The 24,880-nt window shown below is 42.1% G+C and overlaps 1 protein-coding gene across 1 annotated transcript in view; it reads left to right on the top strand.

Annotated features, from left to right (window-relative positions):
• capn9 (calpain 9) overlaps positions 1-24,880 on the top strand; it is a 77,079-nt gene that overhangs the window by 11,706 nt on the left and 40,493 nt on the right. The window contains exons 2-4 of the mRNA XM_059645535.1: positions 18,940-19,009; positions 20,732-20,850; positions 23,072-23,205. Coding sequence (XP_059501518.1) covers positions 18,940-19,009; positions 20,732-20,850; positions 23,072-23,205 — 323 coding nt within the window. The remainder of the gene's footprint in view (positions 1-18,939; positions 19,010-20,731; positions 20,851-23,071; positions 23,206-24,880) is intronic.

Here is a 24,880-nt window from a genome sequence, read left to right as displayed (position 1 = left end):
ATTTGCAACATATCACAACGCTAGATCACTGACCATAGAGCATATTTCTAGAGGAGTACAACAATGTGTTTAAAGGTTTACGATACATTTTAGAGAATATTATGTCGAAGTAGCTGACAGTGTGAAATTCTGCATTTACTGAGGAAAGTTGCAGCTGTCCTCATGGCCAGCTTGAAAAATAAGATAGAAGAGATGGAAAAACGGAAGTAATCGAGTGACAACTCCTACAGAATGGAATCACAACCAGAGAGCAGTGAAACAATCTGGAGAGCTGAGAGTATGCATTGATCCAACGGATCTAAATAAATCTCTGAAGAGATCACATTAGCCTTTTAAACCACCAAAAGAATTTTGCTGCAACTTACAAAGGCAAGAGTCTTCATGACCGAGATGTGAAGGATAGTTACTGTCAAATGAAGCTGGAAGAAATCAACAGCTTTTTAAACATCATGGACACAGTTTATGAAATAACAATGTTTGTGCACAGCTCCAGAGGAATATCAATGCATGCAATGTGAGATGATTAGTGTTCTTCCAAGAATGGAAACCATAGTGGATATTCTGTTAGTTTATGATGCGTTGACCATGATCAAAATCTAGTGTGACTTCCAGATATAGCTTGCCAGTTGAACCTGAACAAGCAAGAATTGCACTTAAAGATCCCCAAATCAAGTATATAGACCATGTACTGGCAGCAAAATGTCTTTATCCAAATCTTGAAGAGGTGAGAGGTGAGTGAAACAATAATCAACAGATACAAAATTGGCATAATGAGTAGTTGGATTAATTGACTGTGGTTCACAAATTTGTCTATTTTGTCTGAGGTGTGTGACCTGTTACATCAACTCACTGTCAAGGTTAACAAGAAACGATATTAACTGAACTCAAGCAACTAGTGACACCAACACCAGTACTGAAACATTATGATGTAAGTGATGAAATTATCCTGCAGTGAAACAGGATTTGGAGAAACCCCAATCAGAGAGGACAAGCATCTAGGCATTAATGTTAAGAGAATGATGCCGCAGTCAGATCAAGGAAGGCTTCCAGGGTTTTATTTTTGCTTGTGATCATTTTCATCAGTATCTACTGAGAGTGACGGTTGAGTTTGACCACGGCCGCTTGAAAACATTCTTTTTCAAGCCACTATTTATCCGCTCCAAAATATCTGCAAAGAACATTATTCCAGTTCCAAAAATATTATCTCGATGTGACACATAAACAAGCGAAACAGATGTACATCACTGACACTGTATTGCTAGCAACACACTTGATGAGGAAACTAGAGGATACTATGATGGATTGTGAAATAATCATAAGCCAATGTGGAGCAGCACCTCAACATTTTTGAGAAATCATTAACTTAGCAGAGAAATTGCACTGAATCTTACCATATTTTGGCAAAGTGTTCTTTTTCGTCTAGTTTCATGGAGGACTTCTCTCCACATGGCCTATTTAGTTTTTTTATCATCCCAAACTCATCTCATTAATTTATACTTCATCTGAATGTGGGAATAAGGTCAATGACTGTCGTCATATTTTGTCTCTGATACTTCATACTTATTGTTGCTGCTACTGCACTCACCTCCCATCAAGCCTCATGCTCTGTCACTCTCACTATTGCCTGCAACATCTTTCCTTTTTGCTCTTACTGTCTCAGTTCCCCACATCACTAACCCTGTGGGCCCTCTGCACTGCTTAGTCACTTACTCAGGACACCTTACCATCTTTCCCTCACCTACATCAGCACTAAGAGCTCTGCAACCCAATTTCATCTCAGGCAATCTATCCTTGTCTCTCATTTCAGGAAAAGATATCCGCAATAGGGTAGAGAGATACAAAAAGGGTGGTAAGGTGCCCAACATTTAGTCCCTTACCTTTTACAAAGACAGGATGCTGACCTTGATCATCTCGAGCAGCTCAATGTCAGTGCTGGACAAGGTTGCCCTTGACTTAATATGCCAGGTCCCCCTGGCAGAAGAGAGTCTCCATTGACTGAGAACTGCTCCCCTTAGACTTTGAGACATGGCTATTTGGTTGAAGCACGTGCAATGCGTTTGCCACGTATGCTGCTGGCACCTGGTGGCAGGTGTGAGACTGACAATGCATGGTATTGTACAACATGTTCACTGCCTTGACTGAGGGCTGCTGATAAACCATCTGGCTTTGTATCTGGGCTAAAAGCAAATCAAGACAGCTCTGGCTGAGGGGACAAATTGCTAAAAGGCAATGCAAAACAAGGCTGGGAGGCTGTGAACCTCATCCCAGTAGGTGCTAAGTGAGTGAATGCCAGGAGAGTAAGCAAGCAGCCCAGAAATGCAGCTGGGAGCCTATCTGTTTAGGCAAAGTGTCCTTGCATCTGTTTGCCAACAAAAGTTGCTACTGTATCCAAAGTGGAGCATTAGAGTGCAGACATATATTTTAAGTGGATTGAAGTGGTGCCGTGATGGTACAAAGAGGCTGGCATATGTCAGGTGCCAACATCTATGCATGCAGCATGTGTGTGGCTGCTGCTTATGAGTGCCCTGAGACACTAGTGCAGGTGTCCAAGCTGGAGATCCGGAGTAGAAAGTGGTGAGCTAAAGTTGCCAAGTAATTCGGGAATTCTCAGCATCTGGTTTCTATCTGCATCTCAGAGAGTAGGAAACTGCATATTATGAGATTTAGTGTTAAATGAGGGTGATAATGACCAACAATTCCCAATAATAGGCTTCTCACCATCCCCTACCAAGAATCTTGTCTCGACATCCCAAACGAGTTGGAAAGAGTGACTTCTATCTCTCACAGTAAAGAAGGGCCTCACTCGACTTCTCACATCATTGTCCCACCTCCTTGCCATAGCCCACATTGTCCGGGGAATTGCTGAAGCAACAGTGAAAATTGCCAAAGGAGGGATAAAGAAGTGAAACAGATCCTGCAGAAATGTAGATATGTAAGGTTTGAGAAAAACACACCCACTAAAGGCACGGGAAGTAGTTCTGTAAAAACAGCAGTCTCACATCATACACAAACTGCGCTTCCAATAGTGAAAATAAAACACCTGAAGCCAGAAGTAGCTCAGGTGTGACAAATCAAGCTGAAATGGCAGGAAAACAAATTCTTATCTCACTTCTGTGGCCTTGTTTATGTCCGGGAGTCCTTGGAGGGGGAGCATGTGATGCCCACTAATCACCCAATGCCTTTTTTGAGGGGTAAGGGGAGGGCGGAGGCAGTGCATTGGACTCCTGTATATTTCCTTTCCTACTCCATTTTGATTTAGCCTCATCCACCTCTCCCTACCTCTCCTTCACCTTTGATGCTCTGCAATGTAATGGGATTTGCGTACAAATCAATCAATTGGAAAACACATGTGATTTACCGGAGATGGTTACTCAATGAAAAAAATACCATGTGTGATTTGGTGATAAGGGAAAAATTGTTTGATTCTGTGAGAATACCTTTGGACATAGAAAGAAACAGAATGCCAAATTTCATTTTGACAAGACTGTCAAATGTTGCCAGTGTTGACCATTGTAGAGCCAATCAGGGTACAAATCTGCAACAATCTCAAGAGTCAGCCTAAGTGGCATCCAGCAGTTGTCATCTTGATTATGCACACAGGAAGTGAATAACCAGGTATACCATTGTAGCTACAGGCATGCACGCACAACTGGAGGAGTGTTCCTCAAACATAGAGGCCAATCAGGAAGTGGTGAACTTATCCGTCAGGCCACAGTTCAATTGTCAATCTCAGAGACCCACAGCACCCCAATTGTAGAACTGGAACAGTAGCTATTGCAATAACAAATGACATGAGAATGACATTCCCCAGAAAAAGAACATCACTCAGATGAACAGCCAATGACAATGCACATCCATCCATTAAGAGACCAGCACAATTTAAAAGCTCTGTGCAATGCAAATGCAGAAAATGATGGGAATAGTGAACTGCTAATACATTAGAACAGTGGGTAATTCAAAATGTAAATGATAATGAATGTGGGTTTTTTTGTGATGAAAAGGTGGTTTTTAAGGTTAAAAATGTAGTACTGCACCTACATTCGGGACACCATCCATGCCCTCCACCACCTCCAAGACTTCCAATTCCCTGGTCTCCAACGCCTCATCTTCACTATGGACATCCAATTCCTGTACATTTGCATTCCCCATGGAGATGGCCTGAAAGCCCTCCGCTTCTTCGTCTCCCACAGGCCCAACCAGTCCCCTCCACTGACACTCTTATCTGCTTAACTGAATTCGTCCTTACCCTTAACAACTTCTCCTTCAACTCCTCCCACTTCCTACAGACTAAGGGGGTGGCCATGGGAACCTGCATGGGCCCAAGCTATGCCTGCCTCTTTGTAGGATACATGGAACAATCCCTCTTCTGCAGCCACACAGGCACTATCCCCCATCTCTTCCTCCGTTACATCAATGATTGTATTGGTGTCGTTGCATGCTCCCACGAGGAGCTCGAACAGTTCATTAACTTTACTAACACCTGCTCCCCAATCTCAAGTTCACCTGCACCATCTCTGTTACCTCTCCCTCTTTCCTGGACCTCTCTGTCTCCATCTCTGGTGACCACCTCGAAACTGATATTTATTTCAAGCCCACAGACTCCCACAGCCACCTAGGCTGCACCTCCTCTCACCCACCTTCCTGCAAGAATGCGATCCCCTACTCCCTATTTCTCAGCCTCTGCCACATATGCTCCCAAGAGGCAGTGTTCCACTCCTGAACATCCCAGATGTCCTTGTATTTCAAGGACCACAACATCCCCCCTTCAGTGGTTGACAACTCCCTCAACCATATCTCTTGCGTTTCCCGCACCTCTGCCCTCACACCCGCTCCTGCAACAAAAACAAAGACAGAATCCCCCTTGTTCTCATGTATCTCCCCACTAACCTCCGGATTCAATGCATCATCCTCCGCCACTTCTGCCACCTGCAATCAGACCTCACTATGAAGGATATAGTTCCTTCACCACCCTAATCTGCCTTCTGTCGGGACCATTTTCTCCATGACTGTTTTGTCCACTCCACACTTCCCACTAGCCCCACCACCCCTAGCACCTATTCCTGCAACTGCATGAGTGCTCCACCTGCCCCTATACCTCTCCCCCTCACCTCCATCACAGGCCCCAAAATAACCTTCCATATCAGACAGATGTTCACCTGCACATCCACTAATGTGGTCTATTGTATCCGTTGTTCCCGATGTGGCCTCCTCTACATGGGTGAGACCAAGCGAAGTCTCGGAGACTGCTCTGTAGAGCATCTGCACTCGGTTCGTGACAAACGATAGCACCTCCCAGTCGCAAACCACTTCAACTCTCCCTCCCACTCCCTGGGGGTCATGTCCATCCTGGACCTCCTCCAGTGCCACAACGAAGCCACCCGGAAACTAGTGAAGCAGCACCTCATATTCCACTTTGGGAGCCTACAACCCAATGGTCTCAATGTGGACTTTACTAGCTTCAAAATCTCCCCACCCCTGGTCTCATCCTATGACCAACCCTCCCTCTCATCCCTGCCTCCCTGAACTCTGTCACCAATCTGCTCCTCCCACCTCACTGACCAATCCCCACCATTACCTACCTGCACTCACCTATCACCATCCCACCTACCTTCCCCAGCCCGACTCCGCCCACTCTATTTATTTCAAAGCCCCCTTCCCTTCCCCCATTTCTGAAGAAGGGTCCCGACCCAGCTCCACACTTTGTTACCTCTGACTCCAGCATCGGCAATTCTTACTATCTGTCTCTGTACCAGTGAGCCTCCTAGCTTGCTGCTACCATGAGGCACTCACTGCAGCCAGTTCAATAAAGTCATAGTCCAAGTCGGTGTTTGCCATACAAGCTTATAAAATGTTCCATGGGCAGTTTTAGATGGTGTTACATTAAAATTACTGTCAGCTGCAGTGTATTCACCTCCGTAAGCACAGCACTTGTACAAAGGATGTTCGCAGCTCCTGTTTGGGCTGAGTTTTTGGTGCCAGCTTCATTTTACAAATTGTAAGTTCTGGCTGGATGCTTTCATCATGTGACCTGTCATCTCTAAGTGTTCAGGCTGGTTGTCCAGCAAGGCCATTTGTTCTATGGTCAATTGAAATTGGGAGCAGCCTATTTGGGTGACATCTTGTGATCCTCCATTGGCAAGGTTTGGGGTGGGGAGGCAGGGAGGCCTGTAAATGTCTCAAGCTGGCCTTCCTGTCAGCCTTCTGTTCATTCTTAATGTGCTTCCAATTTTAAGTGGAATAGGTAAGCCCTAGTGAAGTCCATCTACCTACCTGCCATTTTAATGCTGGCCAGAGGAGTTTAGAAGCAGTGAGGATGAATGAGTTATTCTGCTTGGGTCTTTGGTGGAAACTCCCCCTCACTAAAGGAGCGCCTTTCCATAGCATGAATCCCTCCTAAGCCCTATCCCTGCAGGTGCTTCCTTCCTTCCATGGCTTATCCCTTAAGACACAAACCACCTTTCCCCAGTCTCTCCCCCTGTTCTTAACTCACCTTCCCATTGTGACACTCCCAGACACCAACACCCACCAGTTCCTGGACTCTAGGATTTGGCCAGGGGACTGCTTGTAGCATCAAGAGTGGCTACTACTGCTTCTGGTGCTGCTGGGACCTCAGAGTTGCTGCCAATCTAATTGGTCAGGATTTCTACATGTTTGAAATGTGATTGGTGGGGTTGAGTTCACTACAGACACTTCAGATGACAGAGTGGGAAACCCCACCATCTGAAAAACCGTGCCCGTTTGTTTGGATCATTCTTGACCAACAGAACCATTCACCAATCCCCCTGCATCACCAAACTTGTTAGCAGAAACGTTGGAAGAAAATGAAAATAAACAACTTGTTTTAATGTTCTGATAATCTCTGAAAAATTTATATTATGGCAAAGGAGCAAATGATTAATCTTTAATTCCTGGAGAGCGCAGGGCAATCCTGGAGAGTTGAGAATTATGGCTGTCATCCAATAGGAATCCTGTTACTCTCAATGGGAGTCACAGTTAGCCTATCACAGATTGCAACCAAAACATTGATTGTCAGAGTTTCTGTATACACCTGGCTTGAGTCTTCCAAACAAAATTAGTCGTGGGTGTGCATCAGCTATGACTAGAATTTATACTGATCCAGAATTACTGCATTCCATGGCTGAGGTTTATGGGTGGAGTGAGGGCGGGAATTGGACTCAAACTGAATTTCCATCTAGCCTTCATTCTTTATCATTGAATCAGCAAATTAAATAGTGTATTTTTATCAGATGTGACTTACTGGGTATCACTCCAACCTCTACACCACAAATTTGTAGGTTCAATACTCCTTCCAGAGACATCAGTACCCACTCTAGGCTGCTATTCCAGCTCAGTACTAACACAGCTTTACACCATTGAAGCTGTCATCTTTTGTATGAGCTCTTGAACTGAGCCCACAGCTGGGTAAGAAAGATCCCATGGTGCTATTTCAGAAAGAGCAGGGGAGTTCTCTCAGATATTTTGGTCAAGATCGATCCCTCAATCAGCATCACTGGTTCATCACATCAGAAGAACAAGGGCAGCTGATTCATGGGAACACCATCATCATCAAGTTCCCCTCCAAGCCACTCACCACAATGACTTGGAAATATATCACTGTTTGTTCACTGTCTCGGAATGTAAAGGAGAGGGAGAGAGAGTGCGTGCTTGCGTGTGTGTGTGTGTGTGTGTGTGTGTGTGTGTGTGTGTGTGTGTGTGTGTGTGTGTGTGTGTGTGTGTGTGTGTGTGTGTGTGTAAATGTGTGTGTGTCTGTGTGTGTGTGTGTGTGTGTGTGTGTGCACGTTCGCGAGGGAGAGAGAGAGAATGTGTACGTGTATGAGAGAGAATGTGTGTGTATTTGCGTGCAAGAGACAGAGAGTGTGAGTGTGTGTATGTGAGAGGATCTGTGTGAATATGTATATGAGAGAAGGTCTCTCACACACACACACACACGCACACAAGCATGTGCACACACACATTCACGCACTCACACTTTCTTTCTCTCCTACACACATGCGCACACACACGCATATAAATCTATGGGGTGGATTTGCATTTGTAGATTTGTAATTGCAAATAAATTCTACTTTGTTCAAAAGCTCACGATTTGTAGACAATGTGGCATTTTATAAGTTTTTACTTTGGAAATAAAACCAGTCTGACTCCAGGTTGATGCAAAGCCAGATTCTAAACAAGACTTCGCACCTAAAATGCATTGTTTAACCTGAGATGTCACCTCTGGTATACTGATAAAACCTTTAGTTATCTTGGGGCAGTGACTTGGAAGAAATTCTGCGATTTGAATATTAGTCCTTTCTAACCAATTAAAAACTTAACAGCCATCTTAGGTTTGTTCAATATATTTGCATCAGTTCTATGACCTTTTGTATATAAATTTTTTGTCTGATGCCACCTCTCTCACACTGAAGAAGGAGCGAGACTTCAAAAGCAGGTGTCTTCAAATAAACCTGTTGGACTATAACCTGGTATCATGAGATTTTTGACTTTGTGCACCCCAGTCCAGCACCAGCACCTCCACTTTGTGGGTTGACCCACAGTACAATTAGGGACAGAATTCCAGGATTTTATGCCAGAGACATTGAACAGTGATTTTTGACTGGGTCTACCCACAGCAGATAGGCTGCAGAGTTTCAGGAGGGCAGCTCACGAGCACCTACTCAAGGGCAATTAGGGATGCCAGACAGGGATGCCCAAATCCCACAAATGAAACTTTTAAAAAAACAAAGATCTGATCATTAGCTCCTGAGTTATTATGGGAGCTTGCTGTGTAAACATTAGTGTGTTTCCTGCATTACAGCAATCATTAAATTTTAAAAAACATATTTTCTATAACATACTTTTGGAAATCTTGAGATTGTGAGAAGTGATTTCTTTAAATGCAAGTTTTTCCTTCAGTTACTGGGATGTAACGACTGGAAGTCAGAATATAGTGTCCATCTACTGGGTTCACTTTGTTTTTTACTCATGTTCCATTTTGCACTGACTTTGGATATTTTCTCAGTTGATAAATAATCCTTATCCTCTCAGCTTTGTTTGAAATTTGATCCTCCCACTGCAGCCTGGTCCCCTACATATATGGGTCTGTGCTTAAACAGCAGAGAAAGACTTACATTTACATAGTGTCTTTCACAACCATTGTATGTTTCAAAGTGCTCTACAAGTAGTGAATTAATTTTTAAAGTGCAGTCACTATTGTAATGTAGGGAATGTGAATCCAATCTGCGAAGAACAAACTCTCATATACAATGTGGTAACGATCAGATAGAACCTTTAAATGATTATAGCCTATACAACCGTTTGACCATTGTAGCTTCACTAGATCTCTGGAGGAGCGAGCTGCAGCCTTACCCTCTCCCTGTAACCGCTGCTCCTTCTCAGGTAATCATCAGATTCCCTTTAGAAAGCCTTGAATGGATCTGCCTTCACACACTGTCATCCAATGCACTCCAGATCCTAATCACATGCTGTGTAAAAAATAGTTTACTCATCACCGTTGCTTCTTTTGCTAATTATCTCTTCAGGGACCCTTTGAGAAAAACTCTAATGCAGTTCCCCCTTCTCCCGTGAGGCTCCTATTTCTCTGATGATGTTGATTGAGGGGTAAATGTGTGATCAGGATATGAAGGCGAACTCCATTGCCCTCCTTCAAAGAGTGTGATGGAATCTTTTACATTCCACCCCTCCCAATAGTCGCTCAGTTTAACATCTTATCCAAAAGGTGAAGCACTGATCGGGCAGCAGCTCCTCAGCACTACACTGGAGTGTCAGCCTTGATTGTTCGACTCATGCTCTTAGAACCTATAGCTTTGTGATCCAGAGGTAAGTGCTATCAACAGAGCTGTAATACAAACACAAGGTGCCATATACGTGCTCACCAGAGGTGATACTAGGACGAACTGATCAAAGCCAGCAGCAACTTCATCTTCCCTAATACTCACAATCTCATGGCACAAAAGGAGGTCAATTGGCCTATCATAACTGTGGTAGCTCTTTAGAAAGACCGATGCAATTAATCAACAATAGCAAGTTGCATTTATGCTATACTTTAAAACACGGAGAAAACATCCCAGGGCACTTTGCAAGATGCTTTCTGATGAAAATTTGATCCTGAGCCACACAGAGGAATATTTCGACAGTGACCAAAAACTTGGCCAAAAAACCCTTTAAGCAACAGCTAAAAGAAGGCTAGAGAGAGGTTGAGAGTTTAGGGAAAGCTTAAAGTTTAAAGGTTAGTCAGCAAAGTTGGAGCAAATAAAATTAAAGATAACAAAAGAAACAGAGTGCAATCTTTTTAAACAGAGTGCAATCCTTTTGATTATGCAGTCCTTTTATTAATTTATACAGTTTTTATAGATAATTATGGACAATATCATGAATTACTGAATTAAATTTGTTAACATCAACATGATTTAGAAGCTGTAGCAAGGTCGATTTTTCCATAAACTGGCTATCTCTCTCCCTTTCTTTAAAATGCTTCTTATCAACTACCCCCTTAGGCCAAGCATTCACTTCTCTTCATTAATATCTACTTTCATGTCTCAATGTGAAATTCAGTTTTGTAACCATCCTGTGCAGAACCTTGAGATGCTTTTGCTAAATTAAAATAGCTAACTAAATGCATGTTGCTGTGGTAACAAAGTGTGGAGCGGGATGAACACAGCAGGCCAAGCAGCATCTCAGGAGCACAAAAGCTGACGTTGTTGTTAGTTAGGTGGATGTACTGTCTCTCTACCTGGCTTTTATGTATTCAAACTTATTTGCAGTTTGATCCATTAATACCATGATCCATAATCAAAAAACACAGGCTGTATTTTTGTACAATATAACCATAATTACTTGCTCATCATTTTACAATAGGAAGAGTTTGGTCTGATTGATATTTGGTGTAAGTTTAATGTGGGCCCAAAATGTTTTAAGTATTTGCAGTAGAGCTGGGAATGGGAGAAATCCTACAATACAGAGGTAACCATTTGGTGCATTGTGCCTGTGCCAGCTGTTTGAAAGAGCTAACCAATTATTCCCACTCCCTGCTTATTCCCCATTCCCGGCAAATGTTTCGACTGCTTATCCAATTCCCTTTTCGAAAGTTAGTATTGGATCTACCTCCATTTGAGGCATGACACATCCCAGATCAGAGCATTTTGCTGCTTAAAAAATTCTCCTGATTCTCTCTCTTATTCTTCTGCTGAGGATTTTAAATAAAAGTCCTCCTGTTGCCAGCCATCCTGCATCCTGGGAAAGAGTTTGTTCTTATTTATTGTATCAGGGCCGTTTATAATTTGGCAGATCTTTATTAAGTCGGTCTTTAATCGCTGCTCTCAGCTCATACGTCTGATGTTCCACAGTCCTGATGTAATCTTCCTCAGCAGACCCATAAAAGATGATGGCATCCAGATTAGCAAGGGGATGTCACTTTACACCAACACCCCATCTATTCCCACTCCACAACAGTTGTACACTGTCCAATCTTCTTGTAATACTCCCCATCACCGTCTGTGGTTACATTTCCTTTCTTCCTGGCACTGTCTTGGTTACAAACATTCCATTCCCTTCACCACCACCACATTCATCAACCCTGATAACACTTTTGTATGTTTAGTTATTGGTTTGGAATAGTAAACTTCCGGTTATAAATGACACAGGGTCCACTTACAGGAGCTAACCTCAAGGGGATAGCATGAGACAACACTAAACATGCGATGTTCCCTTACCATACAATTGAAAATAATTGCTGTGGTTGTAATGAAATAGTTTACTGTTGTAGTTGACCATTCATGGTTGAAGTGTTACTGTGGCTTAACCGGTCTAGCTCTTGTCTTCGAGGTAGACAGTTGTGAGATTTGGACCAGTCCAGAGCAGGAATCTCTCCAGGCTAGTTTGGTGATGGCAGTGGGGGGATAAATTTAATCATACAAGGGATGCAGACCTCAGCACTATCCCAACTCCACCTCAATTAACTCTGTGCCAGGAGCCCTTGGGCAGCCTTCCTACCTTGCTATCAATTGAGGCTGTTAAGTGACCAATTAATGTTGGGTCTCCTCAAGCACGCACTCGCAGCAATGCGCCAGCATCTTCTGGCACTACAATCAAGCCTATCCCAGCTCAGAGCCTCCCTCTCCCAGGCCTGCAAAGGACCTCTCCTGTTTTTCATTCTTCGCAGGATCCACAACCTCTGCTTACGATTCTACTCTGCCTTATTGGACATTAAAAGCCACCAGTACACTAAATGTACTGGTGCCTGCCACCCAACACAGGCCTCTTCCACCTCCCAAATCCCTAACACTACCCAGGACCTTCCCCACAATGTGTCCGCTGCCATTGGCCATGAGCTTTCCTGCTCCTCTGATGCTGCTTGGCCTGCTGTGTTCATCCAGCTCTACACCTTGTTATCTCCAATTCTCCAACATCAGCAGTCCCTACTATCTCTGAATCAATTTTAACCCCATTGCAAAGCCTCTTCTAAGAATGTTCGCCTTGGAGAAGTTACCCTCTTCCCTCCAGAAAGACCTCAGGGTATCTCCCTCCCACTGCAAACCTCTTGTACTTTCTTCGGCCCTGAAACTGCTCGACCACATCCTGAAGCAAACCAGGTACTACAGCCACATTGCATTTCTCGGTGCCTGCCTATGGAACCGGATCATCCCTAGTGGACTGTAGTCTACGTTCAGACCTTCCCAATTTGGCTCTAACCGTGATGACTGCTACATACAGAACATTCAGATCCTTCAAAAACTTCTTGGCACTTCAATCAAGCCTACCTCTCAGGACCTCTCCTGTTTTTCATTCTTCGCAGGATCCACAACCTCTACTCACGATTCTACTCTGCCTTATTGGACACTAAAAGCCATCAGTACACTAAATGTACTGGTGCCTGCCACCCAACACAGGCCTCTTCCACCCCCCAAATCCCTAACACTACCCAGGACCTTCCCCATAATGTGCCTGCCACCATTGGCCATGAGCTTTCCAGCTCCTCTGAGCTGCTTGGCCTGCTGTGTTCATCCAGCTCTACACCTTGTTGTCTCAGATATTCTTGCACTGTGGTGTCAAAGGTGCTGTCCTTTGAAAGAGGCATGAAACTGAGCTCTATCTACCCTCTGACAAGGACATAAAAATATCTCACAGCACTGTTTCAAAGATAGAGTTCTATCCAGTATCCTAGCCAACATTTATCCTTCAACCAACATAACTGAAAATCATACCTGGGCAAAATCTCACTGTTGTTTATGGGAGTTAGCTGTTAGCAAATTTGCCACCACATCTTCTACAAACAGTGACTAACTTTTTATAAAGTACTGCATTGGCTGTGGTTCAGAAATGCAAGTTCTTTCTTTATCTGTCATATGTGAACAATGGGTATTTGTTTTATGCTGGTGACAAACTAATAAAATCAATTGTGCTCCATATATGCCCCACTCAGGCACCTCACTATACAACTGACCTTTTCTTGGATGTAATGTATCAGCGAAATGACCTTTGGCGTGGGTGCGGTAGGAGTTGGTCAGGGGTGGGGGCTGCATGTGGGAGAGGATGAAAGATACAGAAATAGCCCTACCTTGTTGCTAGGAAACAAGTAGTGAGTTTAACTTTCTAGGTGGGGTCGACAACAAGCCTGCCAAACTTTCTCAGCCAGTCATTACTTGTTTGAGAACCAGTTTAGCTGCAATGTGGTCCTCAGGTTTGAGGTATTATTCAAATCCATTCAGTCAGTTTTGGTTTTCATTCTTAAATATTAGTGATTTGTATAATACCTGGATGTAAGTTGAAAGGAGGTGCATTCTGAAGGACAACACATTACAGTTGTAAAGCCACTGTAAAGTAGCATAAATATCACAAGGTACTTCTCAGGGGCACGAAAAATAAAATTTCCACAAAAGCCGACATAAATAGAAATTAGGGCAGAGGAATACAGAATGCACATCAGAGGGCACGGGGTGATATGTGAACAGGACTTGGTGCATCATTTGGATGTTATCAAATTTATATAAAGGAATTGAATTTGGAAGACCAGCCAAGAGTGCACTGGAACAGTCAAATCTGGAAGTAATACAGGCATAGATGAGGTCTCCAAAAGCAGATGAGTTGAGATAATGGCCAAGTTAGGTTCAGTTATAATGGTGGAAATAGATAATCCTATTGATAGCATGAATGTGAGATCAAAACCTCTGAAGTCAAAAATCTCACCAAAGTTGTGAACAGTCTGCTTTTGCTTCAGACAGTTTCAAGGGAAAACTATGGAGACCATAACTGGGGAACAGAGTTTGTGATGCAGACCAAAGACAATGGTTCAGCCTTCTAAGTATTTATTTGGAGGAATGTTTTGCTCCTCCTGTACTGGATGAACACTTAGCCAATTTAGAGATAGATGGTGGTGTGGTAAAGTTGGGTGGCATGAGTACAAGTACAGACTAACACTTTGTTTTCAGGTGGTTTCGTTGAGAGGCAGTGTGTAGATGAGAAATAGAAGCAATTCAAGGGTAGATTATTGGGAGTCACCAGAAAAGCAGAGACAAGAGAAACTATTGCCTCTGATTTGCTGGCTATGATGAGACAGATAAGAATGAAACCTGGTGAGAACAGTTCCACTTGCTGGATGACAGTAGAGATATGTTGGAGGAGGCTTGTGTGGTCAACTGTGTCGAAGACTGGAGAAGAATGAAAATGAACAGGGGAAGTTTACCTTTAGCTGGGTCACATAGGATGTCATTCATGACTATGATAAGAGCCATTTCAGTTCTGTGACGAGGCATAATTCTGATTTCAAACATAAGAGTTCCAGGAAGGCTTTGCACAGATTTGGGAACCAACAATGTGTTCAACACGTTTGGAGAAGAAAGGAAGATTGAAGATAAGGTTTTAGTCTGTGGGGTCAGAGGAGGCAAGGGAAGCTTTAAATGGTAGGCCATCAGAATTGTGTTAACAGAGTGAAATAGAAAATTGGAGCAGTTTTTAGAGAGAAATTCAGGACTCTGGGCCCAGGTAGCTGAAACCACAGCCACAGTGGTGGAGTGTAGGCATTTCGTAATGGGCGAGAGATCAGATTTGAAGAGTACAGACATCTCAGAGAATTATCAAACTGGGATATGTTGTAAAGGCCATGAAAAATCGATGGGATAAGAATTTTAAATTTGAACTGGGGGCCAAAATATGTTAAGAGTACAGGGGGTCATGGTGGACAAACATTCTAATTGTTAAGTAATCGTACAGTTGAGATTATATATTTCTCCATGTTAAGAGGGACATTTAAAGAGGCTTTTATGGGAATAGAACCTGCCTTCCTACAAAAGCAGGCACAGAATGTGATGCAGGACAATGGCTCCCTTACCTCAGTTGAGCAAATCTTGCAGATATGCATTGAGTTTATTGATTTTGACAGCTGACTGGATCCACTGGTTAATATGTAATCTCAGAGAGTGATATACCCTGTATTAATTGTCAAAATTAAACATGAGACAGTTTAGATAACAGTGGAAACAATCTCAGCTTCTCAGGTCTTATGTCCATGAAAAATAACCCTTGATATTCGCTGGCCTGACGAGAATAATCCCAGTTTCTCTGACACTTGCCTTCCATAGACCTGAAGTCTTTTGACCCATACCTCATTCCAGGAAGTATTATTGATACAAACAGAGCGGGGTGGGGTGGGGGCGGGAACATGAGTGGAATCTCAATGCTAAATGCTGCTTGATTGCACCCTGCTGCTGTGCCCTGGGTGGCTAACCCATACCAAGGGTTTGGAGCAGAGGAGGAGATAGTTGTTTTTGGTTGAAGCTTGGGTTTGGTTCATGATTTGTTGCTGGGCCACTTGGCAAAGATATATCTTCGTTTAGGACCATGAGTTGACAATGATCACCGGGTGTGACTGTGCTGTTGTCTATAACTATAACTATATCCAAAGTAAGGGGTGAAAATCTCTCTGTTCTTCTCTTTTGAGTAGCAGTATTCCAAAGATAAAGTCGGTGATGAACCATTGATTGCTGTCCTTAGAGCAATGTCTTAGAGGAAATTACATGGAGACATTCAATATTATGAAGGGTTTTGATCGAGTAAACAGAAAGAGACCACTTCCACTGGTAACTAGCGAGCACAGACTGAAGATAATTTGCATAAGAGCCAGAGGAATAACGAGGAGATAACAAGGTGTAGAGCTGGATGAACACAGCAGGCCAAGCAGCATCATAGGAGTAGGAAAGCTGACATTTCGGGCCTGGACCCACTTACTGGTGCCTACCACTCAAAACAGGTTCCTCCACATCCCAAAACCCCAACCCTACCCAGGACCTTCCCCACAATGTGCCCGCCGCCATTGGCCATGTGGCCACTGTCAGAGCAACCACAAATAACGAGGAGAATGCTTGAATCTAGTGATTGTTTGGAATGTACTGCCTGAAGTGTTGTTGGCAACAAATCCAGTTGTTCCTTTTAAATGAGAATTGGATAAATATTTGAAAAGGAGGGAATTATGGGGATAAGGGAATAAAGCAAGGGAGTGGGATCAGTTTAATAGTTCAGTCAGAGAGCTAGCACAAGATGGTTGATTAACCTCCTTCTGTAACATCAGATTCTATTTTTATTACTGTCAAATATATGATTGCTGAGAGATTTGGATGAATATTGAAGAGAAAGGAGAAAAAATGGTTGCAAAATGTAGAAGTTTGTTACCAAGATTAAAGAAAAGGCAGATAAACAATGAACTGAAGCAACTTTGTAAATTATGGAACAGTGCGTGACCAGAAGACACAAATCTAACATGATTGACAAAAACTGAGGTGGTTGGCTACAGGTTCATAAAACATGAGAAATAGCAATAAAGGTTAATAAAACTAATTGCAAATTGCAAACAAAACACTGGAGTTCATTTACAGAGGAATAGAATTGAAAAGCAGTGAAGTTTTTGCTAACGCTGCTGATGGTAATACTAGACCAGTTAGGTCCCATAAGGAAACCTGGCTTGGTAGATCATATGATTAATTTTTGCAATTGGTCAATGTGTTTGGTAGTCGTTGAGACATTCACACAAGGCCACAAATCTGTTTAACAGCAGAACAGAGCATATTCGAGGAAACAAAAAGTCAAAACATCAAAGCTATGTATATATAATGAATGAATTAGTTTTGTATGTAGAAAGACAGTTAGAAATATCTTAACATAGACATCAAAACAAAGTTCCAGCATGTTTTCCAACACCATCAATTACAGTCTTAATTCCAGATAAATATCTTCTGTCTTACTTTTTAGTCACATAACTTGTCCCAGCTTCCTTTTCTTGAACTGTAGTGATAATTTTACAATTCCTTTTTGATAAGAACCTTTCAAATTTTTTATGACCTAAATTTTATGAGTTTCAACAACTTGGAAGATTTCTACCCAGACTTTCCTGGCTTAGAAACTCCATAGACTAGAAACCATTTCTGCTGAAGAGATTGGTTTTCTTGAACTGACTTTGTTTTCCCACTAGGTGGAACATCTCATCTGAATCAAAACTCCAGGTTCTCTGAACCAAAACTTTGAATTTTCTGTTCTGAAGTCAAAACTAAACTTAATGTATTTAATTGCCTGTCATAAAACAGTAGTCGTATAAAACTTTTATCCGTTTATATTACAGAAGTTCTCCCGGAAATCTAACTGCCTCACGTGCATTTTTAGAATGGATGCACTTTCATATAACCTTCTGACTTGTTAAAAATTAAAAGAACAGATCCTTGTTCATAGAACATAGAACGTAGAACAATACAGCGCAGAACAGGCCCTTTGGCCCTCGATGTTGCGCTGACCAGTGAACTAATCTAAGCTCCTCCCCCTACACTATCCCATTATCATTCATATGCTTATCCAAGGACTGTTTAAATGCCTCTAATGTGGCTGAGTTAACTACATTGGCAGGCAGGGCGTTCCACGCCCTTACCACTCTCTGAGTAAAGAACCTGCCTCTGACATCTGTCTTCAATCTATTACCCCTCAATTTGTAGCTATGCCCCCTCATACAAGCTGATATCATCATCCTCGGACGCTCATCTGCCTCTATTTTGAAATCCAAAGCCTAAAACATATATACGTTATATACCACTTGTCACATTATGTTAAACATGTACAAGTTCTAATTTAGATGCACTGTGAATGGTTCTGGTCTTTAGCAAACTAAAAAGAACCAATGTTTTGCTTAAACTCATTTCACTTGAACTCGCAATTTTCAGCAACATAGCCAAAATTTTAACTGATGATTGCCTGTTGAGGTACTGAAGGAATATTACAAGGAGAATTACAAGGATAATACTAGAACTGAGATGGTGTAACAATCAAGATTAATGGAATGGACTGAGGCTTTTATCATATAAAATGGCTGAGAGATGATTTAATAAAGCAAGTTAAAAGTTATGAAGGTGTTTGCTAGACTGTATTGACAGAAAATGTTCCCACTAGGAATACAAAACCAGGGTTCATAACTGTAAGATAGTGACTACTTAATCTGAAAAAAAATTGAGGAGAAACATCTTTAGTCAGAGTAGTGAGAATGTTGAACTCACTATCGCAAAGATAGATTGAAGTGAATAGCACAAATGCTAGGTAAAGAAAGGAGAAAAGAATAGAAAGTTTCTGCCGATAAATAGGAGGAGGAGTGGCGGAAAGCTTGTAGACATCATAAGTGCCAGCATGGGTCAGTTGGGTTGAATGCCTGAGCTGTAAATTCCACATGATTTTATATAACCAGAGTGGTGATGAAGCAAATTTGTTTCTAGTTGCCTCATGGGCTTTTCTAGTCTAGAATTTATGGTCTGAAATGATATTGGAAGCAGAGTCAATCATAACTATCAAAAGGCAATTTGATAAATCTGTGAAATAGGAAAATATGATAAAACTCTGGGGAAAATCAGGGGTGGATTACTATTTCTAACATGTTCCAACTTTCTGATTTCCTTGCAGGAGATTTCGAGTAACCCGAAGTTTGTTATTGATGGAGCTTCGAGGACAGATATCTGCCAAGGAGACTTGGGTAAGGAGTTTTAATGAGTGAGTAACCACAAGGGGAGCTTACAAAAACGGTTTTGAAGTAGCACTGTGGATGGTGAGGGTGTCATCGACAGGCAAGAATTGGCCCCAACTCTCCACCAGTTGTGAACTGAACTTTTGAGCCAGCAGTATGGTGAGGGGCTTGAGGGTGTTGAGTGGATGAGCATTTATTTGGCATTCACCTGATTTTTAAACGTCATAAATGTACATTCATCTACCACGCCCTCTGGCAGTTCATTCCACCCTCTGTGTGAAAATGTTGCCCCTCAGGTTCCTTCTTATCCATGCCATTCATACTTTTATAAAGCTGTATAAAGTCACCCCTCAACCTCCTAAGCTCCAGGGGTAAAAAGTACTTTTGGATGTAGTTTTCGGTGTAATGTATGGTAAATGCAGCAATGTACACATCAAGAACATCTGCATGAACAGGAAGAGGTTTCCAGGGATCTGGGCCAAACACAGGCAAATGGGACTAATTTAGTTTGGGAAACCTGGTCGGCATGGACATGTCAGACAGAAGGGTCTGTTTCCATGCTATACGACTCTATGATCCCTTATTATTCTGTTGCTGTACTGTAGTCTGTTTCAAAGCTGCTGGTCAAGGTGGCCTTTTTGGCAATGATGTCATGAGATGCCATTCCAGCAACTCTGGAGACAAAGTGCATCATTGACGTTTAGTTTTGGTGGAGCAGAAACAGAGGGTTAACACCAGAGAGGTCAGAGTCTGACTCCTTGACTGTATCCAGTTCATATTGTGACCAATATAGAAACATGCAGCCTATAAAAACAAGCTAGAGATAATCTTTCATACGGAATTGTTAGGCAGGAGATCATTTGATCAACCAAACTTAATGCAGGCAATGATATCTGGAGTGGTCAGTATAATAGATCATCAGCATCCAGAAACCTACACTTCAGCACAATGGCATGCCTGGTAACCTAGAGTAATTGACTAGAACACCAGGGACAATAGTTTTGAATAATGGTGTGGGAGCTGTTATGTCCATCTGAGAGAGTGGACAGGATTTTCTCAATTTAGTGCCTCATCCAAAACACGGTGTCTCTGACTGATGCAGCAAACCCTTAAGTCGCACATTGGATATATGGATCAAAATCCTGGAACTCCCTGGTGGAGATTTTAGGTGCACCTCCATCAGATGAACTGCTGCATTTCATGAAGGCAACTCACCTCTGCCTTTTTTAAGGACAATAAGGCTGAACAATAAATACTGGCCCAACCAGCATCTCCACAAGGAAGAAACACAAAAAAAAATCAACTTGGATTTTGCGGCTCAAAACTCTGGAGTGGGGACTTTAATGCATAACATAGAACTGCTGCTAATACATGAAGTTGTGGGAACTGAAAACAAAAAGTACTGGGGATCACATTGGGTCAGACAGAATCCGTAGAGAGAAAGCAAGCTAACATTTTGAGTCCGGATGACTCTTCACCAGAGCTCTTGGCTTGAAACGTTAGCTTGCTTTCTCTCCATGGATGCTGCTGGACCTGCTGTGATCTCCAGCATTTTTTTGTTTTCAATACAGATTCCAACATCTGCAGTAATTTGCTCCTATGTTATGGGAACTGCCTTACAGTTGGAACTAATGCCATGTGCCAAACTACCATGTTCCTTTGTTGCCAAGAGTATTTCTGATGCTGACCTATGGTTGAGCTTGTTAACTCCTGTTTGCTTTCTTTTACCAGGGGATTGCTGGTTTCTTGCTGCTGTTGCTTCACTGACTCTTAATCAGAAAATAATGTGCCAAGTTGTTCCTCTGGATCAGACCTTTGACCGTGATTACGCTGGAATCTTTCACTTTCGGGTATGACCCTTGACATTCTGAAGAACGAACCATGGTTAATATTGATAATTACTCTTCTCCACAAATTATGCTAATAAGGATTTAGGCAGGAGACAAATCAGTTAGGGAGGAGGAAGGACAAGGGAATGAGTTCAGGAGGATGAGAAAATGATGAAACGCAGACCAACATAAAACAAGAAATGGAAGTGGTTAGAGGGTCCAGGAGAACAAAAGGTGAAGAAGAGAAGACAAGGGATAGGATGAAGGAAAGCAGAGAGCTGAAAATGAAAGAAAAGTGAAAGGATAAAAAATAACTTGCAATTATTAATGCATTTCAAAATTGTGTCAAAGCACTTTGTGGCTAATGAATTATTTTGAATTGTTGCCACCACTGGAATGCAATAAATGTAATGGTTATTTTATGCATAAATGTGCAAAAGCAATCAGCTAAGTACCAAATAATTTACCTCCAATTTTAACAAGGGAGACGGCAAAGTGATCCCACAAATTAGTGATGGCAAGGTTTCAAGAACTGAAATGGAATAGAACTGAGGAGAGTGAGAAAAATAGGTCAGCACAGAGACAGCATGAAAAGAATGACGGAGGGTTAAAGAAGGGAGGAAGGAGGAGTGGAAGATTGGAAGGATGGATGAAAGTGAGGGGGATGAAGGATAGAACAGGAGCAAAGGATTGGAAGGAGGGGTGAAGGACTGTGGGAGAAGAATAGAAAGGGGGTTGAAGGAGGGAGGAAGTGATGAAGGAAGGAAGGGAGTGATGAAGGAAGGAGAAGGGTTAACAAGGTTAAAAGGAGGGTGAGAGATGAAAGCAAAACAATTCTTTGCATTCATTGTGTAAATTGTATGAATTCTGATTCCCGAACTTTCTGACATTAGAAATAGTTTCCCCTTATTTAGTTTAACAAAACCCCTGATCATTTTCAACAACTCTTTTAAAGCTTTACTTACTTGTCTTTGCTCCAAGGAGAATGAGATCAGCTTTTCCAACTCCTTAGATACTGAAGAAGTCAATGTCTAAATGTAGCAAGACCTGCACAATATGCAGGCTTCGCTGATAAGTTGCAAGTAACATTCGTGCCACACCAGTGATGACCTTCTCCGACAAGGCAGAATCCAACCATCTTCCGTTGATGATCAATAGGGGAGGCAATGGCCTAGCAGCATTATTACTGGACTGTTAATCCAGAGACCGAGATAGTATCCCGGCGACTTGGGTTCAAATCCCGCCACAGCAAACGGTGAAATTTGAATTCAATAAAATGTCTTGAATTAAGAATCTAATGATGACCATGGAGGCACTGTTGGTTGTTGGAAAAACCCATCTAGTTCACTAATGTCCTTTAGGGAAGGAAACTGCCATCAGCAATGTCGTTGACTTTGAACTGCCCTCAGGGCAATTAGGGACAGGCAATAAACACTGCCTAGCCAATGATGCCCTCATCCTGTGAATGAATAAAGGAAAAAAAAGAAATAACATTTCCCTACTTGAATCTCTGCCAAAATCAACATCCTGGGGATCATCATTGATTGGAAACTCAACTATCTAGTTGTATAAATACTGTAGCTACAAAGGCAGTTCAGTAGCTGGACATTCTGTGGTAAATAACTCATCTCCTGTCTTCCTAAAGGCTGAATATCTACAATATACAACTTAAAAATCTGATGAGATATTCTTCATTGTTTAGTCAAGTGCAGATCTAATAACACTCCAGAGCCCAACACCATCCGGGAGATTGCAGTGCACTTGATCAGTACACCATCCACCAATCTGAACATTTACTCCCTGTGCAACTGATGCACAGTGACAGCATTTTGAATCAAATGCAAGACGCACTATAGCAAAAGAATAAGGCTCATTCGACAGCATCTTCCAAACCTGTAACTTCTACCACCCAGAAAGACAAAGATAGTGGACAGATGGGAACACCAGCACCTGCAAGCTTCCTTCCAAGCCGCACATCATTTAGATTTAGAAATATATCACTGTTCCTTCGCTGTCGTAGGATCACAATGCTGGAACTCCTTTCCTAACAGCACCTAGACCACATAGATTTCAGGCAGGTGGCTCACCAATACCCACATTCTGTGAAAATAAAAGGAAAATCTCCACCTTTTTGAAATCCTCTGTATCATGTTGACTTGAGTGAAGCTATTAACTGAATTTTATTTTCTGAGTCGATTACACTACATTATATCATGAATAATATTTTTCTAATTTCCCCTAGTTTTGGCAATATAATGAGTGGGTGGATATTATAATTGACGACCGCTTGCCAACCTTTAGAAACCGTCTGGTATTTCTACACTCTGCCAGTAATGATGAGTTCTGGAGTGCCTTGCTGGAAAAGGCCTATGCTAAGTGAGTACAAACACTATCATTGTCTATAATCTGTTAATGTAGGTTCTAATATATCTGTATTCTTTTTACCCTCGACGATCCTCCTTGACCTCTGAGATTTCAAAGTTTTGCAAAGATAATTTGGATTATTTATTCTTGGGATGTGGGCATTGTTGGTTGGCCAAAATTTAATATCCAGCCCCTCATTTCCTGAAGAGCTGGTGGAGGACCCTTCCATTGGTGGGTAAGAGAAAAACAAAACTCGACCTTTGCCAACTCTGGCCACCTTCCTGGAGGACTCTTGACCAGACATCTCACCTCTAATCTGGTCAAATAACCTATTTACCCCTCCCATTTCCAAATATCTCAGAATAAATAAACTACAATGTTAAGGAAAAACTAAAAGAACTGCTGTAAATCAGGAACAAAAACGAAGTTGTCGGAAAAGCCCAGCAGGTCTGGCAGTACCTGTGAAGGAAAAAACAGAGTTATCATTTCAGATCAGTTCTGACGAAGGGTCATCAGACCCGAAACGTTAACTCTTTTTTCCTTCACAGATGCTGCCAGACCTGCTGGGCTTTTCTGACAACTTTGTTTTTGTTCCTAAAATATTAAGGAACAAAAACAAAGTTGTCAGAAAAGCCCAAAATATTAAAGGATATTCTAAATATTCTAAAATATTAAGGAACAACTTTGTTCCTCTCTGGATTTCTCCTCTTGCTTTCTGGCAACAGAACGCTGGAGATTAATCTTTAATTTCTGGTTAGCAACATTAAACCACATTAGTAGTGGAACTGGAGTCACATATGGGCAGTTTTCCATTCTCAAGAAATATCAGAAAAGTAGTTTTTTAAAGAGAACTTCACAGCTCTACAGTCTCTTTTATTAATACCAGCTTTTTGTGTTTGGATATTTTTAAACTATGTTAAAATTTTGCAAAATACTATGGTGAAATACTGAACTCACATTCTCTGGGCTTGTCAATTCAATAACGTATACAAAACCTACCAGAGATTTCCTCTTTTTTCCAGTATGATTTTCCCCTTTAGCTTTTGTAAAGTTACCATTTTCTTTGAAATGATCCAAGTGCTTGCTGTCAGCCAACTGAATGTTCTCTGGAATCTTTGGACTAATTTCTTTAATGAAAGCTGTCAGAGACATTGTTCTCAGTGTTGTCTGTGTCTCAGTGGGTAGCATGTTTCACCTCTGAGTCATTGTCTAACATCCCACTCTAGAGACCTGAGCATACAATCAGGTTTACTGTGCAGTATTGAGGGGAGAGCTGCATCGTCCCTGGTGGTGCTTTCCAACTGTGATCCCATTTTATGGCTTGAAACTGTTCACAGCCCCTGAGTGAGAACTGTAAGACCAGGGAGTGAGTGGGAGCTATGCAAACAGGAGGCCAGGCAACACACAAACGTCAGCCTTTGTGCTCCTGAGATGCTGCTTGGCCAGCTATGTTCATCCAGCTTCATACTTTGTTATCACACAATTTTAAAAACCCACCTGTTCACTGCTTTATTTGGAGCAGGAAAGGGACATCAAACATCGTTCAGGTGGACCATGCCCACCATTAAAAACAGAGAGGAATTAAAAGGAACACACAGTTGTTAACATGAGGTCTAAATTCCACAGCAGCAGTGGCTACCTTAGGTATCACGACTCTAGAATCTTGTTTCGTGACCCACAGCTCGGC

This window comes from Stegostoma tigrinum, chromosome 4 (assembly GCF_030684315.1).
Source record: "Stegostoma tigrinum isolate sSteTig4 chromosome 4, sSteTig4.hap1, whole genome shotgun sequence".
In the NCBI taxonomy this organism is placed as follows: domain Eukaryota; kingdom Metazoa; phylum Chordata; class Chondrichthyes; order Orectolobiformes; family Stegostomatidae; genus Stegostoma; species Stegostoma tigrinum.
The sequence above is the reverse complement of the archived record's forward strand: the minus strand, read 5'-3'. Positions and strand labels throughout refer to the sequence as shown.